The 22693-nt window shown below is 42.0% G+C and overlaps 1 protein-coding gene across 5 annotated transcripts in view; it reads left to right on the forward strand.

The window, feature by feature from the left end:
• The window catches only part of PLCE1 (phospholipase C epsilon 1), a 300817-nt gene that overhangs the window by 14176 nt on the left and 263948 nt on the right, over nucleotides 1-22693 (forward strand). For all 5 annotated transcript variants that reach the window (XM_031461396.2, XM_064488235.1, XM_031461397.2 and 2 more), the window contains exon 2: nucleotides 14019-15574. In XM_031461396.2, coding sequence (XP_031317256.1) covers nucleotides 14372-15574 — 1203 coding nt within the window. In that variant the 5' untranslated portion in view covers nucleotides 14019-14371. The remainder of the gene's footprint in view (nucleotides 1-14018; nucleotides 15575-22693) is intronic.

Here is a 22693-nt window from a genome sequence, read left to right on the forward strand (position 1 = left end):
GAAGCGTTCTGACCGTGTGGCAGAAAAAAACATGAGCTGTGGGATAAACAGACGTGTGTACAAATTGAAACTTTACCACTTAATAGCTGTAGATTTTTCACAAATTACCTAGTCATTGTAAACCTCAGGGTTTTTTTTTTTTTAAACCTCTAAAATTAAGATAACAATACCTCATACCAGGAATTGTTGTCAGGTGTAAATGAGGTGGTATATGAAAAGCGTCTGACACTAATTTTTTTTTAAGTTGCTTTCTTTCCTCCAGTGATAAGCTCTGGGTTCCCTTGGAAAGAGATCTATAGTCCAGAGGCTTGTCTTTGGCTCAGCCCAGTTTAATGTTTTTGTCAGATACTTGGATGAAGGCATACAGCCTTCTTTCCCAAATTTGTAGATGACTCAAAGTTGGGAAAATAGCTAATACAATAGGTGATGGAATGGAGGCTCAAAATGTCCTCGACAGGCTGGAATGTTTGTCCTTCATCAAATGGGAAGTCAGGCATCAGGCAGATGGGTCAAAGCAGGCAGTTGGGGGCAAGGAGACCATTCAAAAGGTGATTCCACTAGTCCAGGTGCAGATGGAAAGGATCTGAACTAGGGTGGTGTCAGTGGCAACAGAAGGGAGTTAACAGTCAGGAAGAACTTTTTAGAAAAATCATCAAAATAAGACAAATAACTAGGTAGACATGTGGATTAAAGGGCTAATGATGACTGGGAAGTTTGCTTTCTGAGTTCCTGGAGAAGAGGACATGTCAGTTAATAGAAGGAGGAAGTTAGGCAGAAGAAATGAATTAGAGAGAGAAGGGAGGACAGGAGTCTGGTTTTGTACATGGGGTGTTGGCTGTATCCAACAGGAAGTTGGAAAGTCAGGACTGTAGCTCGTGGGAGCGGCTGTGTCTGGAAAGAGGCATTTGGGAGTCATCTACATAGAGGTGATAGTTGAAGCCGGGGGTGGGAGGGGATGAGATGGCCAAGGAGTGGCCAGTGCTATTCAGAATCATTAGCATTGTTGGCTCTAACTTGAGATAAGGAAGATAAACAAACCCTTGCCCAGGGAACTAGTTCTGCTGCCTTCCATGGGTTCTTTAACACATTAAAGCAAAGTATTACAGGATGAGAATTCTCATATAGTAATCTCAGATTTTAAAAAGATTATGTTTTTGATTTATTTTTAATTACACAAGTAATATGTGACTACATTTTTAAAAATTTATTTGTTTTTTAATTTATTAAACTATAGTTGACTTACACGTGAATACGTTCTTGATTGTGAAGAGTGTAAACACTGCAGATAAAGTAAAAGCCCCCATTAATCCCTACCCAATTCTACTTTCTTTTTCAGAAGTATTCACTGTTCTTAGTTTGGTAGGTGTTCTTATAAATGTATTTCTATGCATTTATATAGTTGTACACACACACATGCATATAAAGATATACTTTGGGTTTTGTGTGTGTTGTTTTGTTTTATATAAGTGGCTCCTAACATGTTTTGTCCTTTATTTTTATCTTAAAAAATTAAACGATATACTCTGGAGCTCTTTGCAGGTAAATGTATCTAGATCTAAGTCATAAAAATGAAAAAAAATCTGTTTTCCTAGGTACGAATGTACTGTTTATTTAATCATTCCCTTAAGGAAGGAATCTACCTTGTTTCCAGTTTTTTTCATCTGGCCATCTTTCAGGTATTTACTGCTCACAGTGGGTAGGAGACTGCCCAGCAGAAACTGGGATACGTTGGTAATAGTAAGGCAGAAGCTGGCAGGCTATCGGGGCAATGAGAGCACGTAAGGAAGATGGCAGGCAGAAAGTGCTACTTCTTTAAGTTGCCACATGCTATGGTGGTTTAGGGGAAAGAGGCCTTATTCCTTGTGAGGATTCAGAAGTAGATGAGAGAGGCTGAGCTCTTTGGGTTTTGCAGGATGGAAACACGGCTGGATGATTAAGCTGTGCTCTGTGGCCTGTTGGTGCCCCAGTCTCATCACCCTCCAGGGATCAACTACTGTTATGCTATTGTCCATATGACAAGGAATTTCTGTGTTAGGCTCAGCCACTTGCTGTGTTCAACCTTGCCAAGATCCTCTCTGCCTTAAGCTGGAGGAGCTGGAAGTAGTGGGGAGAAAGGGAAAAGGTGAATATGTGCTAATGAGATGAGGGCTTTGGAGTGATTGGTTTGGGGAGGGATGGGTCGGGTTTGAGAACATTTTTCTTTTTGCAAATATCATCAAAATGAATATAACAGAGTTTTAACTCCTCCCTGGGGGCCCCTGAAAATATATCCCCCAGTGAGAAACTGGTACATTGTTCCCTTTCTTCTTGAGTGCATGGGATTTGGGGATTTCTTGGGTGTAAGGAATCTGGGAAAGGAAAGGAAGGAGAACCCTCTTCTGTACATGATTTATCCCAACCCAACCATTTTCTCTCCACCACCACCCCCTCTTTTCCCGTCTCTTTCTCTCTCTGGTTTTCCTGCCTTTGATGCTCGGAATCATATCACATCTCATGAGCAAATTTAGGGGATATGGATCTTATATAAAATGCCAGGGCCCTAATTTTCCTTCTTTTCACTTCTGCTGCCTTCACCCAGGGCTCAGAGGAGATTCCACTTTGGCTCAAAGGCACGGAGTCATGCTGGTTCTTCTTTCTCCTCTTCCCTCTGTTCAGCACTGACTCAGCAGCTGCGAAGCTCTGCCAGGCTGTTAGGACACGGCACCATCCCAGGGTGAGGCTGCCGAGAGCTGGGCTTCGCAGGCAGCCCCGAATCAATGACGTAGGCAGCCAGCGTCCTCCAGCGAGTGCGACAAGTCTGGCTGGGACATTTTTTCCCTCGGAGTCTTTCTCCAGTTCCTCAAGCCTAGCCCCGCCCAACCCAAGTCCTCCCTGCTTGCAGCACAGTGAAGTCTGGTTGATCTTTTTCATTTCACCTGTTTCTACTCCCGGTCAAGCCAGACCGGCCCTCTGGGTTGCTGGACCAGTGAGTGGGCCCATCTCCGCAAGGCCTCCATGAGCATGTGTCTGGAACAGCTCTGATCTGCTGCCTGCGGGAGTGTGGCTGCCACCCACATCTCTGGGTACATCTCCCAGCCCACTTTTCCCTGCTCTGTCCCAGACCTGTCCCCTGGCACACTGGACACTCCAGCAATAAATGCCCACTGCATTCATGACTAGGAGCTTCCTAAACACAATACGCGGTCTTTCTATTCTGTGCCTCACCTGGGGCTGCCTCCCTTCCCCATTCCTCTTTCTCTGTACTGTAAATTCAGTTTAGGTGTCAGTCACTCTAGAAGGCTTCCCCTGGGCTGGATTCACCTCATCGATTTTGCATTTCGATTGTTTCTGTGTCCTCTACTCCACTGTGACAATCTCCATCACCTCTCTGTCCCTAGGGCTGAGCCCAGGACCTGGAATAGACTGGAACTCAGTTCGTGCTTGTTGAACCTGACTGACATGGGGCAGGAAGCATCTTTGTGCTTCTTCTTCTCAGTTTGCCCTCCTGGCAGGTCTCTGACTTCCTATGTACCATCTCGTTACTTGAGCCCCACTAGAGAGAAAACCCACTGAGAGGCCTCGCCTTGTCATACGTAATTGGGTTGCATTGTGTTGGATGGTCTGCAGGGTGGGACATCATCATTATTCGATTCCAGACAAGTCTCTGTCTAGGAGGAGTGGGAGAGAGAGGAGGGGCACGCTGAAGTGCCAGGGTTGTGGAGGAGGCCCCTTGAGGTGCTCAGGGCCTCATGAACTGCCTTTCCCCCCGTGCGCAATAACCCCACATCGTGTGTGGAGTCTTTCCTTTTAAAGCACCTTGGCACACCTGATCTCATTTGACCTTTCCTACAGATTACCTTGGGAGGTGGAACTGATTAGACACAGTGAAGCAAATGAGGCTGATTCACTTATTTATTCTACAAATATTTACTGAGTTCCTGTTATGTCTCCAGTGAGGGAATATGGCAGTAAACAAAACCAGCACATTCCCAGCTGTCAGGAAATTCTGGTTCTAGTTGGGTGATGCCAACAAGTAACTCGTATACAAATGAGTAATAAATAGAATTCCCAGTAATGGTAAGCACTAAGAAGACAATCAGGCAGGGTAGTATTACAGAAAGAGGTGAGTTGGGGGGAGGAGGGGCCACTTTAGAGCAGGCAAAGCTTTTCTGAGGAGATGACATCTGAGCTGAAATCCAAACGGTGAGAAGGAACAGGCCAGGTGACACCTGAGGGAGGCGGGTTGACTCGCGGAGAGTCCAGGGTGGAGCGGGCGCTGGAGCCCTGAAGCAGGCCTTTTCCTCAACGTCCCTTGACCTGCTCTCTTCCCTCCTGTGTCCATGGATGCTCATGAGTATGTCCGGGGCAAACTGGGCAGGCAGGGGAGGAGGTGTACTTAAGCGTGCCGGGCAGTCTCACTGAATGCGAGCCCTGAGTGTGCACAGCCAGCCCAAAGCCGAGGAGGGACCGCCTGGGTGCCAACCTTCTCCACCTTTCATCTCTCAGTCATCCCTTCCTCAAGGGATCCATCCCTTAGGAGCAAACCTCACCTCTTTCCACATCAGCAGGAAAGGGTGTCAGAGACACTTTGTACAAGACGACTGAGAGTTGGCCATCCTGCCATTTTTTGGTATGTGTGCTAAAATACATATACTGTGAAATTTACCATTCTAACCAATTTTAATTGTACTGTTCAGTGGCGTTAAGTACATCCACATTATTGCACAGCCACCACAAGCATCCACCTCCAGAACTTTTTATCATCCCAAGCTGACACTCAGTATCTATCCAACAATAACTCCTGCCACTTTTTAAAAAGCCCCAATGGATCATGGATAATGAGGAACCAAATGCCATTCTCCCAAAGCCTCTCCCCGAAGGGGTTTAGTCCCCTCTGTTAATGTGGTATCTCTCAGTGTAGTCTGAAGACAGCTGGCGCCAGAATTGCCGGATTTGGGGGAGCAGGGGAAAAGTGCCTGCTACAATGCAGGTCTCCCCCTCCTTCCTGAACTAGAATCTCTTGACTAGCACTCAAGCCAGTGGGTTTGAACAAAGTCCCCTGCAGAATTCTGATCCTGATGTAAATGTGAGAATCACTGGTTTCAGCCTCATGGGAGGAACACGTGAGTTAAAATATGAGCCAGGGCAGAAAAAGCCTGCTAGGGGAGGTAGCTGTGTGGGTTCTGTTCTGCTTCATCAGAAACTGGGCAAGTGCCTTAATCTCTCTAAACCTCGGTTTTCTTATCTCTCTCATTTGGAGCTTGTGATCGTAGCATGTTCCTCACGGCAGTCACTGTGAAGACTGAATAAGATGATACACGAGGCCCTCGGATCGGTGCCTTGTGTGGAGATCTCAGATCTCGATGTGGCATAGGGGTGGTGAGGTCACCCAAGTAGTTATGTATTTTTAAGGAGTTACAGATAAAGTGGACTAAACTTCACTATTTCAAAAGTGCTTTCTTTTTAGCTGTCCCACTGCAGGAAAACAACCAAGGGTATCAGTCAGGACAGGAAAAAAGAAAAAAAAATGTACCTGCAGTAATTGAATGTTTTTCCTGAAAAATCTTTTCAGAGATGGATCCGTGTGGAGAAGTTCCTGAGAGAAATGGTCAGGTCTAATCACCAGCAGTGATGCAGGTAGTGCGTAGCTGTGGGAAATGTAAAGAAAATGAGACTCTGGTGCCTGTCCCCAATACTTACCACCACCCTACTTGGGGACAAGGGCGGTTAAGGTTATCTAAAGAATGGAGGGCTCTAGAAGGTTGGCAGTAGTTTGAGAGTGAGGCTGGCAGTCACTGTTCAGAAAAGCTTCCTGAATAGGATGTGGCTCTGCAGAAAGGAAGGTAGGGGGTCTAGGGAGTGATGAGCAGGATGCAGAAATGGGGTGAATAGGCAGGTTCAGGGAACCATGGCTGAGGTGGATGTCAAATTAGTGAGTTGGAGAGGCTAGTATAGAGCACACCACCCTCAGACCTGGCTCTGTTTGGCCGAGTTTAATATCATGCAGTATCACTTAAACCTAGCAAGTAGCCTGTTAATACATTTCAATTAGACCCAGTAGCTTTGTGGACCATCTATATTCAGTTTCTAGGAGAGGATCTGGCACACAGTAGGTGTTCAGAAAAAATTTGTTGAATAACTGAATGAATGAGTCATACTCTGTGGTTGACCAGCCGTTGGAAGAAAGTTTGAGCAATCTGGAAGTTGTTCTAGGAAGTTGTTGCCCAGGAATAGGGCATTGTTTACAAATAAGTAAAACAAGTGAAGTGATGCATAATTTCAGTGGGGGGTGGGCACAGCATGTGATTTTCCATGATCTTCTCCTTTTTAAAATAAGATTTAGAACACTGGGAAAGAGATTGCAGATGTTTATATAGATTTCATTATGTCCCAAAGTTATTCTTTTAGACAATACAGTATGAAACAAGAGAAGCAGGATAAAAATGATACAAACAGTATAATTTCAGTTCCATTAAAAAAGTATGTTCATGGGAGGGGGAACTGGGAAGAAGTCATAACAAAATTAGGCCTTACCTAATGATCTTACCTTATCTTTCCTACTTTATACGTATCAGACTTTTTTTCCCAGATTTTCTACAGTAAATGTGTATTACTTTTATAATCAGAAAAATACAACCTGTTATTTGTTCAACAGTTAGTATAGAATGTGGTGCAACATGCTTACCTGCTTTGTTTTCTTATCCCTGGCACTCATCATGAAGATCACAACCGATATTTGAAATAATGACACAATGATAACAAAAATGAACTTCACCTTACCAAGTATAGTACTGTCTGTGTTGTGTATGCAGCGGAAGTACTGAGGAGCCCACACCATCCAGATGCTGCCGTTGGCCGTACGGCAGCTCCTTGCTTCCACCTGCGTATCCCTCAGCCTCCCTGGGTACCACGCCCACTCGCTCCCCTATCAGAGGCTCAGGAAATGGCGAGAAGGCTGGTAATGCCCGTCAGAGCAGCCTTGCTTGCTTCAGATTGTGGACTTAACAAACAGCTCTGTACTTGGGGTTACACTGCCCTAAAAAATAGCAGAAGTGCCTAGGTACTGGCCTACAGATCAAACAAGTTAAGAAAACAACAACAGCAGAACCCCCAAAACTTGTTCATATCATTTTTTTCAATCAGGTAAAAAGTATGAATAATATTGTTTCTTCCTTTTGGACGATGACTTCTCAGTGGTAAATCAGAGGCACAGCTAAAGTGAACTTCGAGTTTTAACGAGGTGTTCTATTTGTATTTTCAACTCCACCGAAAACAAGTGCCATTAGGATGATATCAACTGTTTGAGTCAGTTGTTGGCTTGGGCTCCCACCCAGAATTTGATGTCATTAGCGGCATCCGTGAGGAACAGAAAGAATTTTGAAGCTTGTTGATCTGAAGACCCTTCATTGGTGCTGGTGTTAAATGTAATGTAAATATAAAAATGAAAATGGCCATCTTATGCATTAAGTTCATGGTTTTAAAATACTTTCCATCTGCTAGGGCTTTGTTGGGGAACCTCTATGAAACTGGAGAGTTATTTAGTCTGGAAAATGTTTTGGTCAGTGTGATGATGAAATGTAGGCTAGGTATCAGATGTAGGGGACCCAGGAAAAAGGGAGGGCAGAAAGCACAGCCGTGAAGAAAAGAGTTTGCAGGAACTGAATCATATCTTATTGTGATTAAATCAGGATCGTTTTACTGAGAGGCTGTAATGTGAGAATGTGTTAGGGTAGTAGAGCTGTTCTATTATGTTTATCTCGTCCAGAGAGAGTTAGTTTTCATCACATGTATTTTTAATTCTTTGGAAAGACAATTACATTAATTGAGGAATGACTTGTTTGGAAAAAAAAACATTTAGTGAATGGTAGTGTATTGATGTTGCCTAGCTATCAATTAATTAAAAATTGCTTATAACATGAGCTGTAGGTCCCCCAGCTAAATGGTGGCTGTTGGCTGTTTGGAGAAGCCCATGATATTTTTGATACATTGGTTGGGTAATGCAGGGCCTTCAAGGAATCAGCTCTGGGTCCTTTTGATTTTTCTCCTCCTCTTCATTGCATAGCTTTCAAAATGTGCTGCCTTGACCTGGTATGAGAACTTCCCAGCCTCTGTCCGGGATGGCCTACTGCTTATGCTGCAGTTAGGTTTAGCAAGGGCAGAGTAGTCCCCATGTGCCATCCACACCATGACCTTCCATCCCATCTCCAGGACAAGACTCCCTCTCTCCTCCGTTTTCTCCCTGGTCTCACTTTCCAGGGCAGAGTCCTCTTTCTTTTTTTGTTTTCCTTAATTGAAGTATAGTCGGTTTACAATGTTGTGTTAATTTCTGGTGTACAGAATACTGATTCAGTTATACATGTACATACACATATATTATACACACAATTATATATATATATAATTCCTTTTCATAAACTTCTTCATTATAGGCTATTACAAGTTACTGAATGTAATTCCCTGTGCTATACAGTAGGACCTTGTAGTTTATCTATTTTATATATAATAGTTAGAAGCTGCAAATCCCAAACTCCCAATTTATCCCCCCCCACTTCCCCTGTGGTAACCGTAAGTTTGTTTTCTATGTCTGTGAACCTGTTTCTGTTTTGTAAATAAGTTTATTTGTGTCATTTTTTTTAGATTCCACATATAAGTGATATCATATGGTATTTTCTTTCTCTTTCTGGCTTCACTTAATATGATGATCTCCAGGTCCATCCATATTGCTGCAAATGGCATTATTTTATTCTTTTTATGGCTGAATAGTATTCCATTGTATAAATATACCACAACTTCTTTATCCAGTCATCTGTCAATGGACATTTAGGCTGTTTCCATGTCTTGGCTATTGTAAATAGTGCTGCTATGAACACTGGGGTGCCACCACCTCTGCACAGCATGGCCACTCTACACATCCACTGTCCTCTGCCTCCTGTGAGCACACACGGTTCAGCTGTGTAACATCCTGCAAGTGGCACACACATTATGAAAGCAGCCTGGCCATGCAGCAGCTCTTCTACCCATGACATGCAGACAATAGTCAGGAAGGGCTCTCCGTCCCCCCAGATCTGCAGAGTTTTCTTTTTCTAAGTTTGCTCTTATATAAATATCACTCACAATGAGACAGCTGCTAGGCCGAGCGATCACACAATATGTCATATTCATAAAAACAGTAACATTGGGCATGATTAGACATTATTTTTACCTAAAAACAAGAAAACCAATTTAATTCTAAGCCATGTCTTGCTTCCAGTATTTCATTTCTAAAATACTGTTAGATGTTCATGGCATCTAATTTAGTTTTAATGTAAAGGTATTTCAGCTTAAATATTAGCTTTGAGGATATCAGGTATTATTTTATGCAAAGCTTTTAAACCACAATAGAATAGTTTTGAAATGGCAAAAAGAGAAGATATGAGTATATATACATAGATGTGTGTATACATAGATATACATATATTCATATATATTTGGAGAGAGACAGAGAGAGAGGCACTAGTCTAAGCTAGCTACATCGTGTTTAGGATCAGAAGCCTCAATATTGTTAGGATGTTACTTCTGTCCAGATTGATATAGTGATTAAAACCAATCCCAAGGTCCCTGCAGGAATTTTTTTTTTTTTAAAGAAATTGATATTCTTGAGGATGAGGGTAAAGTTTGGGTTTACTACACTAAATGATGTGGCACTCTGTTCCTTCCCAATTGATGTGGCTGAAAGGAGTCATGTGATGAGAGTCATGTTTGGGGAAGATTTTTCTGAAAATCATATGGGGTGGATTGAAAGAGGAGGAGGGTAGAATTTGGGAGACTGGAAACTGTTAAGGAATCCAGGTCCTAATGGACAAGGATTGGGCTCAAATAGCCGTGGAAGGGAAGGAGAGAGTCAAATGCCTTTTGAGATCAAGTATGTGCCTAGGTATATGCCAGGAATGTGGGGTGCAGGTCTCTGTGAAGGTCCTTAAGTTTGAAGATGCAAGGTCTGTGTTCTTCTGAAGCTCTCTATCCATGCAGGGTCCTATGCTATCAGTAGCTACAATGTAGTGTGCCGTGACATGCTGTGGTGGTGAGATATAGGAAGAACTCTAGGAAACACAGATGAGAGCAGTTAATGCTGACAGGTGAGCATCAGAGAGGGCTACAGAGAGGAGATGCTATTGAAGCTGGGCAACAGTTTTAGTAGAGTTAGAAGACAGTGGGAAGGGAAATACATGGAGGCATTAAGTGCTAGGTTGCTTCAATAAATGGCAAAAAGACCAGTGTGACAGGATATCTTTTCTTTGAGGGTACTGGTCAAAGATGAAACCGGAAAAAATCAACTGGGACTAAATCATTAAGGGTCTAATGCCATCCAGTGCTGCCCACTTTTCTTTTGTCTCATCATTTTATCAAAAACTTGGGTCGTTGTGTGTGCTCATCCTGTGAGTGTCATGAAACTATAATCCTATCTGCCTCCACTCTTGGCTTAAAGTTACATTCTTCTAATGTCTATATCCTCGTGTTTCTGGGAGAGCAGTAGGGAGAGAAGGAGTGATTTGCAAACCAATTGGAGACTGTGTTGACAGTGAGGATTTCCTAATGAGTTTTACAGTTACCTCAGTGGGCAACCTTTTTTGTGATCCTCCACGTTACTGGCAGTCTTATCAGTGTAGTAGTTCCAAAAATATTTATTTATGTAACTTTCTCATCTACCTTTCAGTCAACTCATGATATCGAATATACACAGAGTATAAAGATTAAGGTATCTCTGGATTTTCTGGGTCACGAGCCTTGCATCGCAAACTCTGAAATGTTTCTAATAAGGAGAGTAGAAGTCATAAGAGGTTAAGTCTTAAGGGTCTTGGAAAAGAGTGTAGATTGGTACACCAGTGCCTTTTGGGAATGTTTTAAAATCTTTGTTTCTTTGTGAGTTATGGAATTTTCATCATAATAGTTCAGAGAAAGGAGGTTGGGAAGGAGTGGAAGAGCAGACATTCAGTGGAGAGGAAAGAGTGAAGACTGACTCACATCGTGTAGAGTGGGTGTGGGTGTATGCATACACCTCCAACTGTACTCCATGTGCCTGTGGTAGGGAGAAATGGAGGAAAGGGTTGTGCAGACAAAATATTTTCTTTAATCTCTTTGCTGAGTGGACTTTGGTTTCTAATCTGTCAAATATGGATAATGATAGAACTTACCTGTATTAGTTACGTATTGCTATGCAATAAGTTACCCCTAAAACCTAGTGCCTCAAAATAGTGAACATGTATTATCTCAGTTTCTGTGAGTCAGGAATTTGGGAGGGGCTCAGCTGAGTGCTTCTGGCTCAGAGTTGCTCATGAGATTACAGTCAAGATGTTGACTGAGGTTGCCATTGTGTGGAGCCTTGACTGAGATTGGGGGATCACCTTCCAAGATGGCCCACTCAACTAGCTGTTGGCAAGAGGCTTCAGTTCTTACCACAGGGACCTCTCCTTATGACATGGTAGCTGACTTCCCCCTGAGAGAGCAAGAGAGGAAGAGCAAGAAAGAAACCCCAATGACTTTTATGACCTATTCTCAGAAGTCATACACGGTTACTTCCACCACATTCCCTGTTGGAAGGAAGTCACTAAGTACAGTCCACAGGCCAGGGGAAGGGAATCAGCCTCCACCTTTTGGAGGGAAGAGTATCAAAGAATTTATGGACATATTTTAAAAGCATCACACTGTCTTGTAGGGTTGAGTCAGAATTACATAAGATAATAATTGTACAGTGCTTAGAACAGAACTTAAGCAGCACCTACCTTGAATTACCTTCCTCATGGGTGAGAAAGGACAGATGAACTGTCAATTTGAAAGCTTTGGCTTGAAAAATCACTCTAAAAAAGCAAAGATATTGAAACCAAGCTGGTGCCATAAGCCATTAAAGTAAAGTTATCAGTATAGTTCTTGACATGAAAAATTGTTTATGTTTTGAGTTTTAAAAAGCAGGTATAAAACAGCGTGTACAGTATGATCTGGTATTTGTGTAATTATGTACATTAATCTCTGTATGTTGATACATAGGGAGCATTCTGGAAGAAGGTTCCTTATAATCTTGGTTATCACTGAGTGATGGGATTTGTGTTAAGGTAAAAAAAAAAGTGTGTGTGTTTGTGTGTGTGTGTTTCTGCATTGTTCGAATTGTTTCACACTAAGCATATATCTACAAAAGTAAGAGAGGACTTTTCCAAAGAAAATAAAAAAGAAACCAAGTTGGAAGAACACAACAGATGGAAAGGGTTAGGATGCTGCTCTGGGTGAGCTGGTCTGTTCCCTGTGAAGTATCTGATTGATAAGGTGTCCTCTGATCCCTTAAAGTAGATGTGAAGACCTGCATGTGCTGGGAGCAGACGAGAATTTGTGATTGTTCTAGAGAGGCTATGCATGTAAGAGAAGAAGAGAAAAGCAGAAAAGGGAGAAGCAAGGAGAAGAGGGACATCTGGGGGACAAAGAGTGAAGACAGGGCAAATCTCCTGTTGACAGCAGAGCCTGAATGCTCATCAGTTGCCTTGGGAAGAACAGTTTTACCTACAAAGGAATGGTATACTTGTGACAGGCACTCTATGGACTGAGAGTGCCGTAAACATCCTTTATAATTGTACTGGCCACAGTGGATTGAAATTTGTTCAGTTTTCTCTCTCTCAATAGACTTGCAAGCAGATCCTGGCTATCTAGCCCATTACACCAACATTGAGTTCCCAGCATAGAGCAGGGCTCAATCATTCAGAGAATAAAATAGGCTAAAATAATGCCTTTTACAAATTGAAAATGTTTATGTCTACTGATATTAACTGAATAATGTATTCAAATGAAGCAGAGGGCGTTAAAAATGTATTTTACAGGAAAAAAATGGAAACACTGCCTAAATATGATTTTGAAATGTTTAAATCTACCATTTGTTTCTCATTTGTCACATCTGCCCTTTATTCACCTTTTCCTTTTTTCTGCCTTCTTTTTTATTACTTGAAAAACTTCTTTTAAGATTCTAGTATTTTGACTTATTTCCTATATTTTTTTCTTAAAGTAGTTGCACTGGGGCTTAAAGTATATATCTTTAGCTTATGACAGCCTGTCTTTAAGTAATGTTATCCCAAATCATGTAGAAAATAATCTTATAACAATGTATTTCCATTTCCCCTCTCTTGAATTTTGTGTTATTATTGTGATAAATTTTACTTCTGCATTTGTTAGTAACCCCACAAGACATCATTATTATTTTTGCTTTAAATGGTCAATTATCTTGTCATTTCAAAAGTAAGAAAAAATTATATTTACTTACATATTTAACATTTTTCATACTCTTTATTTCTTTGTATAGATCCAGGTTTCTATCTGGTATCATTTTCCTGCTACCTGAAAGACTTTCTTTACCATTTCTTATGTGCAAGTTTGCTAGTGATGAATTCTTTCAGCTTTTGTATGTCTGGACATCTTTATTTCATTTTTGTTTTCAAAAGATATTTTTGCTGGGTATAGAATTCTAAGTTGGCAGTATTTTTTCCCCCAATACTTTAAAGATTTACTCCACTCTTCTGGCTTGCGTAGTTTCTAATGGGAGGTTTGCTGCCATGCTTCTCTTTGCTCCTCTCTATTCCATGTGTCTTCTTTCTCTAAGTTCCTTGGCTTCACTGAACTCTCAACTTTTTCCCTTTAAATTAGTCTCCATCTCCTTCCCTAATAGCCTAGAAGTTCTCAAGCTGTAAGTTAGGGCATTTATAGAGCTCACCTAATTTGTTTTGTTCTTTCAGGGATCAGTATTCTATGTTATCTTTTGTTCAGTATCTGAGAGCCATTATTTCATTATTTTTTTCTGATTTTTTTTTTAATTGTTTAAGGCAGGAGGATAAATCTAGTCTCTCCATTTTGGCTAGAAACAAAAGTTCTGAAATATTGAATCAGAAAAACAAATACCTAAAACCAACTTATGATCGCAGAATTCCTTCCTCAAAATTGGTCCATATTTTGCATCAACTTAGGATTATGAGTGCATTAAGAAAAATTCATTTAGTGCCACAGTTTGACATTATCCCTTTGTCTTACAGGAAATATTCAAACTGGATTTTTAAATCATTGTAAGCCAGTAATGGATCAGAAGTTACAGAATGCAATCCCAAATAAAAGTCTTCGAAAGAATTGCTTCAAATAACCGAAGAAAAAAATTGATTTACCATCCTAAAACCCTGATCTAGAGAAATGTATTGCACATGGTAGGAAGTGATAACTGGAAATTTATTTGGCTCTTAATGCACCTAAATGAAAGGAATTGCCACTTAGTTTCTCAGAGGGCTTGTGTATCTGAGATGTTTTAATAATCAGTAGTTTTATTAAAATCTTGACATGATCACCAGGGAGAAGAAACAGAACAATAATAGCTAAAACCTGTGCGTTGGTCAAGATGACTTCTGAAGAAATGGCAGCTTCTGTTCTCAGACCTGTGACTCAGAGAAAAGTGATACCTGCTCAGTCGGTTGTCGATGAAAGTAGTGATAAGGTCCCAGACATCCGTGTTCCAGAGGCGCAGCATGTCAGGCAGAGCAGAGAGACTTCTCATACCATCTCACAACTCAACAGACCCACAGAAGAATCTTCTGGACGCAACTCACCCAAGATTCTCTCAGTAGCAAGGGAGAAAATAATGAGTGATGAGAACAGTAATGGAAAGTGCTGGGAGAAAAGTATGCCAGACTCTGTGAAAAACCTTAACATTAACTGCAACAACATACTGAAAAGCCATCAGCGTAGCCTTCCTCAGAACACCTTTTATGAACCGTGTGATTCTATCACAGAAGAAGGCCTGTGTTTGGAAACTGGAATCCCTTCTTCACTGGAAAGAAAGGTGTTCCCTGGAATTCAACTGGAAATAGACGGACCTCCCACGGGCATTAGTCCATTAGGAAATCAGTCGGCCGTCATAGAGACGGGCAGGGCACACCCTGACGGCAACATGGCAGTATTTCACTTTCATTATGACTCTGACAGGACAATGTCGGGCACTTTCTGTCCCCTATCAGATAACTTGATTTTGGATGATTGTGGAAACTGTGTACTGCCTGCTGTTGGTGGGGAGCAAAAGAAAAATTACATGGCATATACTTGTAAACTGATGGAATTGGCAAATAACTGTGATAACCAGAATAGGCAGCTGCAGTATGAGCCTTGTGACCCCTTGAATGACAAGTACTTGTGCTTTGAAGCCTCTTGCCCAAAGGCCGATGTGGTATGTTCAAGTGACAGCTTTTGCAGGGAGGATTTTACTGACAGACCACCTGCCAAGACCTTTCTGAGCCATTTCGAGGACTTCCTTGATAATTGTGAAGATGTAGAAGAAGAGCTTTTCAAAAGCAAAAAAGAGCGGTCCACTTGGTTAGTGAGGAGATTCTGTAAAAATGACAGGGAAGTTAAGAAATCTGTGTATACCGGGACAAGGGCAATTGTGAGAACTCTGCCCTCTGGTCACATTGGGCTGGGAGCTTGGGGTTACATTGATCAGAAGAGAAACGGTCTCTTCTCGCCTTGGGGGAGGATCACAGAACAGCTGTCAACGGTGGTGATTAGGCAAGATGGGGGCCGACGTCTGTCAGAAGCCCAGTGGTATCAGGTAAGAGTTAAAGTTTCTTTTGATCATTTCTTTAAACTTGATCTTTTAAAATCCAAGTTTCCATTGTCTTAGCTCATGAGCAATTTTCGGTTCTGTCAAATTATGATTCTTAGGGGAAGCACTTGTAGTTATCAGAAACTAATAGACCTAATAGATACTGTAATTGATAATGTCAAGATTGAGTTAATGCCACAACAATATAAGAAACAAAATACACATATGTCATCCAGAGTGGAGAAATTAGGAAGTTTCCCTGGTTACAGTGTATGGGATTACAAGGTAGAGTAGGGGAGTGGGGAAGTGTCTCCGCTGAACTGATTATCTAGTTGTGTCCTTTGGAGATACATGCCTCTGTCCTCTTCTGCCACGTAGCTCATCATTGCTTTTAGGCTGCAAGGTCTAAAGGAATTTAAATCTGGTTTCCTCCGTTTTCTAGCCAGTGCTCCCAGTTTCTTCCTTCTTAACCTTTTTAATGCCATGGGCGCCTTTGGCAATTTGGGAAGACTTTGGACTGAGAAGAACACTTTTAAATACATCAAATGAAATACAAAGGGTCACAAAGGACACAGATTATGTGGATATGCTTTTATCAAAGTATTTTTTGAAATTGTGACGTAGCAGGGTGCTTCTTTATCAACACACTAAATAGTGGCACATTAAATATCTAGCCATGTGATAACTACCGTAATTTCAAAGTAGTGATGAATGTTAGTAGGGAGTGGTTTGCCTGGGGATTTCCTACTTTTAGCACGGCAAGTTCCGCCTTCTGGGAGGCCACTCAGTCTTGGGCACACTGGGGCAACTGGTCATCCTAATTATAAACACTGTTTTAGGGTTTCTTCCATGAATATAATGTACGAAAATATCTGTGATTTCAGTAGGTGACAAGATCACAGGTACTGCTAATTCTCCTGAGGTTTGTTGCTTATATTCATAATTGAAGGAAATGCTAAATTTCTATTTGAGAGTAATAAAAATTTTTTCACCCAAATTTCTGGACTCTCTGAATTCTATCCACCGTTCCCCCTCTTTAAGATTCCTGCTCTGGAAATGCACACAACCAGGTTGCCCACTCTTGGACCCAGTCATTGCATCTGAAGCCAGCACCATGTATCCTCTTGATTTTTTTTCCTTTCCTGGCTAAGCAGCCCTGATCTCCATGGGGGAACTGTTTCTATAACTCTCGCGTTCCATTTTTTCACAATTCCTTAAAACCTGGCCCTATAAATAAAACACTTGGTCTAGAAAAACATCTCCTTTATTGAAATATAACTAGTATATTTTTATTTTCATCATCGTCTATCATGGGAGCTAATATTTATTGTGTGTTTCACATGTGCCAGGCATTGGGCCAAATAGCTTACATACTTGATTTCATGCAGTCATCTCAACTACCTTCTGATAGTGGTCTGATTATTAAGCCCATTGTATTGCTAAGAAAATGGAGTCCCAAGGATGTTCAGTACCTTGCCTACAGTCACTTATCTAGTAAGAGCTATAACCAGGATTGTAATTCAGGCATCTCACACTCTTAGTTTCTCAAGAAAGAAAATTTAAATGAAGTTTTTAAAGGAATGAAAGAATTCCGTTTTTTCCAGTGTCTGGTGATGGAGTAGCCCCACTCACTGATCTTACGGTATCTCAGACTTGGTCGTGTTCAACATGGTCACTCTAACCCTGGTTATGTGTTAGAATCCCTGTCCAGGCCCCACTCCAGACCCTCTGAATCAAGACTGCTAGGGCAGGGCACAGCGTGAATATTTTTTCAAAGTTCTCCCTGTGATTCTGTGATTCAATGGAGTTGAGAAACACTGACTAGGAGCTTAAACTGAGGTCCTTGCTTTTTGGTCAGGGCATTTCAGGAATATTTGCTCTGCCCTAAATTCCTTGACCCATCTCAGGCTCTCAGGAGTGTCAGGGCTGCCCCACAGCCCTGGGAGCCTGCCTGAAAAGTGACGGCCCGCAGGCCTTTCTCTCTGTACGTTTGCCGAGTGGTTCAACCCAGCAAGTGTCAGGGGATTTGCTTTTGAATCTTCACCTGATTCCTCATGAAACCTGAGTCAGGAGGTGGTGTCAGCTACCCACATGCTCCCCAGCTCTTCTGACAGAATTTTTTCCATGCAGAGAGAAAAAAAACCTCATCCCAGGCGTGTCCTGCCTGCACCATGATGACTTGGCAGTGCTCATCGTGGAACGGCTGCTGACAGCCCACTTAAAAACACATTGATTTTAAAATCCATGTACGCTTGAAATTGAACAGTAAACATACAACAGAAATTTAAATATAGCCAAGTAAATGGAAGAAGATGGATTGAAACCATTAACAAAATTTCCCACATAGTCATACAGTCATGAAGGTCGTGAATCTGATGTCAATTTCAGAATGATTTTTGGCATGCCGGTACTCTTTCCTCCAGTTTCTAGAGCCCTGCCACATCTTCTAAGAATGTTCACAGGTCCCTAGCTCAAACCTGCCCCTTTCTGTGGATCAGAGGCCTTGAAATGGGTAATTTCTGATGAACAGAACAGAAGAGATGATGCAAATTATCTCCTCCCTGCTTCTTGGTCTCTGGAGGCTGGGAGAGGCTGCCATACCTCCTGCAGAGTGAACTCCAGGAACTTCTCTCTCCTTCTCTCTGTCTGGGCTTTCAGGAGGCTGTGGGCATTTTTATTAACCTCTAAGGTGAAGCTTGGAGGGGATGGGCCAGCTATCCTCCTGTTTTTTCTTAAGGGAGATTTCTAAAAGGGAGAGCCCTTTTTGAACATTCAAATATGGCATGAATGAATCAGTATTTTCTAAGTATGATGTTGTCTCTACATCTCATTATTCAGTCTGGTGGAAATCCTTCTCAGAAGTTTCACAGATGAATTATAGCCCCTTTCCCCTTGCTCTTATAAACTACTTCATCCACCTAAAAAATGCAGACCCCATGGCTATGCTCCTGTTCTCTGATTATTTCTCATGTGTCCTTCCTGGCTCTCCAATCAGATTGTAAATTTATTAAGGGCAAGAAATGGCCCTACCTTTTCTAAATTCTCCATAGTACAAACACAATGCCAAGTACTAAGGAAACAGAACAATGCCATGCATAGAGACATGGTCTCTAGAGTCAGCCAGCCTGAGTTGAAATTGTGACTTTGACTCCATCACCCACTGGCCTTGTGACCTCAGGCAAGTTGTTTAACCTCCTTTTCCCTAATTGCCTTATAGGTAAACTGCAAATAATGATTCTTGGGGGATAAAATGAAATGTTACCATAAAGTCTTCAGCGCAGTGCCTGGCAAGGAGCGAGAGCCACTTTTCTCACCTGGGGCCATTTATCACATGCTTTGTCGTGAACATGTTCTCACCTCCTTCCACCCTTTCGTGGCTTCTCACACAGGGACGTTCACAGTGGTGCGAATTTGAATGTATGTCCCTCAATCTATGATGTGGTAGCTTGAACAATCCTTCCCATGCATTTAGAGAATGTGTTATTTGTCCAGGTAATTCCTTTGCCTCACATTAAAATTTTTTTTCTTGTATGCCTTCATCAAAATGACCCAACTAATTTATGTTTGCACAGCTATGCAGAGCAGAATAGATTTGAATGGGAGACATTAATAAGGATCAGTGCTTGCTGACTGACTAACCATATTGGTGTTCTCCTCCTCCAGCCTGTAAAAAATTAAAACCTACCCCTTATCTAGTTACAGCCACACTCCTCTCGCCTGCTCTCAATTTACTGGCTCAACAAGATGGCATATTTTGGCAAGTGGCTAACATCTCCAGGTTAAAGGTTGATTAAGGGTGCCTTTCCTTTTAAAAAAAAAAATTTTTTTCTCCTTGCCCGAATTTTGAAGAGTTTAGGTACCTAGAGTTATTCTGAATATGAAGTACAAGAAGTTCCTGCCTCTGCTGGAATCAGTCATGTAACCTGAGTTCTGCGTGCACTGAGTGATGGAACACAGAGAAGGCGAGGGTGGCAGGGCAGACAGCCCACCAGGTCCTGTTTTACTGCTTCATTTATTTCCCTGCCTTGATTCACAAGAGGATTTACTGTGCAAGAATATGTATGGCAAAATAGGGGGAAGTGAAGTTTTATTTTTTAAAAATCAGACTAGAAAAACTAAATTGAAAAGGAAAGTCAAAAGCAGCTTCTGTGTTGCTAGTTCTTAGTTGGCTTTCTTCCTTCTAAATTGTGCCTTGCTTCTTCCCGTTTTATTCTGCTCTCTAGCAGAGAAAATTATACTTGAGAGGCAATGAAAAAATTTTTTGAATGTTTAGCATAAATACCTTGGTATATATATCCTTGATTCTGTGTTTTCTCTATGATGCGTCAAGGGACCAGCCGATAATAAACTCATCTTCTAAGTTGTAACTTTTATGGGTGATCAAATATCCGCTGAGCCCTGCTGTCCAGTGTTGTAATAGATGGCAGTTGAAATAGCAACATGTTGTGTTTTCTTGTCTGGAAATTTGGTCTCCCTGCAGCTTGGGTACAGTTTGGACCTTGAAATAATTAAAATTTCACAGGGTGCACAGGCTAAGCCGAAAGCCTGTGCTTGGGGCCATGCCAGGCCTCCTCTTCCATTACCAAGGGTTATGTCGAGTTCATGACATGGGTCTAGGACGATGCTGGCCCCTTCCTGCTGAGCACAGTGAAGGGGAATCCAGCTCCCAGCCAGCCCCTGCATAGTTTAGTCACGTCTAGTGCATCAGTGGAAAATGTGACGGGCTGTCAGAGGCCAGGTCTGTGACGGTTAGACAACTTTCCCTTATTAGCTGCATCGAGGCAGCTTAGGGTGAATTTACTTCCACATCTTGTGTAGTTACACCAGCTCTTTAGCTAGGATTTGGGGGAGGGGTGATATGGAATGAAAAACACTGACCCTGGACCCTAGTTTAAGGTGAATATATTTATGGCCACTGTTATTCTCATAGTAGCTTTGGGACACAGTCAGCATTAGGATTTTTTTTTTTTTCCCTTTTCCTCAAAATGGGAATTAGCAACTGGAGAGGCCCACCCCATCCCTGGAAATGGGCCATGGTTAGATTGTGGCCTGAAAAGAATCAGAACCCATGGGCAAGGATGAAAACATCAAACGGAGGTCTGATCTAACACATGTGGTGCATTTTTACACAGGAAGGACTCAGACTGCCCATAGGATGACCTCCCCATAGTCATGAGTGATGAAGTATCAAAGATTGAAGCATCATTGGCAATGGGGCAGGGGGCGGGAAGTGACCATCCCCTGACCCGTCCATGAGTAAACTAAGTCATGGCTCAGGCAGGGCCCTCCCTGAGTGGCTGTTCTCAGACAATGGTGCTGGGATCATTTTCTGGCCCTGGAGAGCCCCATCCAATAGTTTTTTGTTCCAGCAGCTGGCCTGGATGCAGTCAGAGCCTCAGATCAAACATGGATCTTACAGAGCTCAGGTATTCAAATCCCTAACCCCAACTCTCAGCCCTGGAACCCCAACCCCTTCCCTCTCATTTAGGCTATCACCCCTCAAACCCTCAGAAAGAGCTCAGCAGAAAACCACCTCAGCCTTCAGCAGCACAAAGATGCAATGATTTTCAAGGGTAAGGAGAGCCCGTACTTTGCAACTCAATAGCAGATCTCCTTGGAGAGAAGGAAATATGCTTTGATTTTTTTCTTTTTAAAAAAGCTTTGTTGAGATATAATACCATTAGTTTGCCTATTTAAACTATATAACCCAGTGGTTTGGGGTATAGTCACAGATGTGTGCAACCATCACCACAATTTTAGAACATTGTTATCATCTCAAAAAGAAACCCATATCCTTTAGGTATCACCCTCCATTCTCCCCATCCCTTCCCTTCTCCCCTAGCCCTAAGCATCCACTCATCTACTCTCTGTGTCTGTAGATCTCCCTATTCTGGACTTCCACATAAATGGACTCATATAGTATGTGGTCTTTTGTGACTGGCTTCTTTTACTCAGTGTACAATTTATATTGTATCATGTATTGGTACTTTTACTTTTTACTGGTGAATAATACTCCATTGTATGAATACACCATGTTTTCTTTATCCATTCACCCGTTGTTAGACACTGGGTTTTTTCTGCTCTTTGGCTGTTATAAATAATGCTGCAGTGAACTTTCCTGCACAAGTTTGTGTGTGGGCATATGTTTTCATTTCTCTTGGGTACATACCTAGGTGTGGAATTGCTGGGTCATATAATTTAACTTTTTGAGGAACTGCCAGACTCTTCCAAAGCAGCTGCAGCTTTTTACATTCCCACCAGCGTGTGTGAGAAGCCTTGTTTCGACCAACATTTCTTAGTGTCTGTCTTTTTGCTTGTAGCCATCCTAGTGGGTATGAAGTGATATCTCATTATAGTTTTGATTTGCATTTTCCTAATAGCTGATGATGTTGAGCATCTTTTCATGTGCTTATTGACCATTTGCACATCTTTGGAGAAATGCCTATTCAAGTCCTTTGCCTATTTTTAATTTTTTTTATTATTGCATTCTTTGTATATTCTGGATATAAGTCCATTATCAGATGTATAATTTGCAATAGATATCTAGATACAGCTGTAGGTACAGGTACAGGTATAGATATAATAGAAGTCAGGAGGGTGGCAAAGACGGTTTTCAATTTTAATGCACAGTATAACTTGTTAAACCTTTTCTTTGGACATTCATTTATCTCATTCTTAGTCTTTCTCACACTCCCCCACCAGCAACAACTTTCAAGTAAAATTTTCTGTCTTTCTTCTCCCTACAATTCTCTCCAAACTCCATTCTTCATAGTTTTCCCCTCCTCTTCTGCTAAGCTTTTTATCATGCGTATAGGCCAGTTTTATTATTATCCAACTTCTGCTCCCCAGAGCAGTGGCTGGGAACCAGACTATCAACTGCAAACTTATGCATCACAAGGAAGGCATCCGAGGCAGTGATGTTGAGAAGGAGGTCACCACTTCACAGAAACATGCTCCATCCTGCACAGGTGCAGCAGAGCCAGGCCGAGGGTGAGTCACGCAGGTGCCTAAGGTGCGAACTTTAAGGAGGCAGCATCTTGCAAGTGCCAACCCTCTACTTATTAGTGAATGCCTCCTTAAATTTTAAGCCCTAGGCGACTTACTTGTCTCACCCTAGTCCCAGCC

Source organism: Camelus dromedarius, chromosome 8, assembly GCF_036321535.1.
Source record: "Camelus dromedarius isolate mCamDro1 chromosome 8, mCamDro1.pat, whole genome shotgun sequence".
In the NCBI taxonomy this organism is placed as follows: domain Eukaryota; kingdom Metazoa; phylum Chordata; class Mammalia; order Artiodactyla; family Camelidae; genus Camelus; species Camelus dromedarius.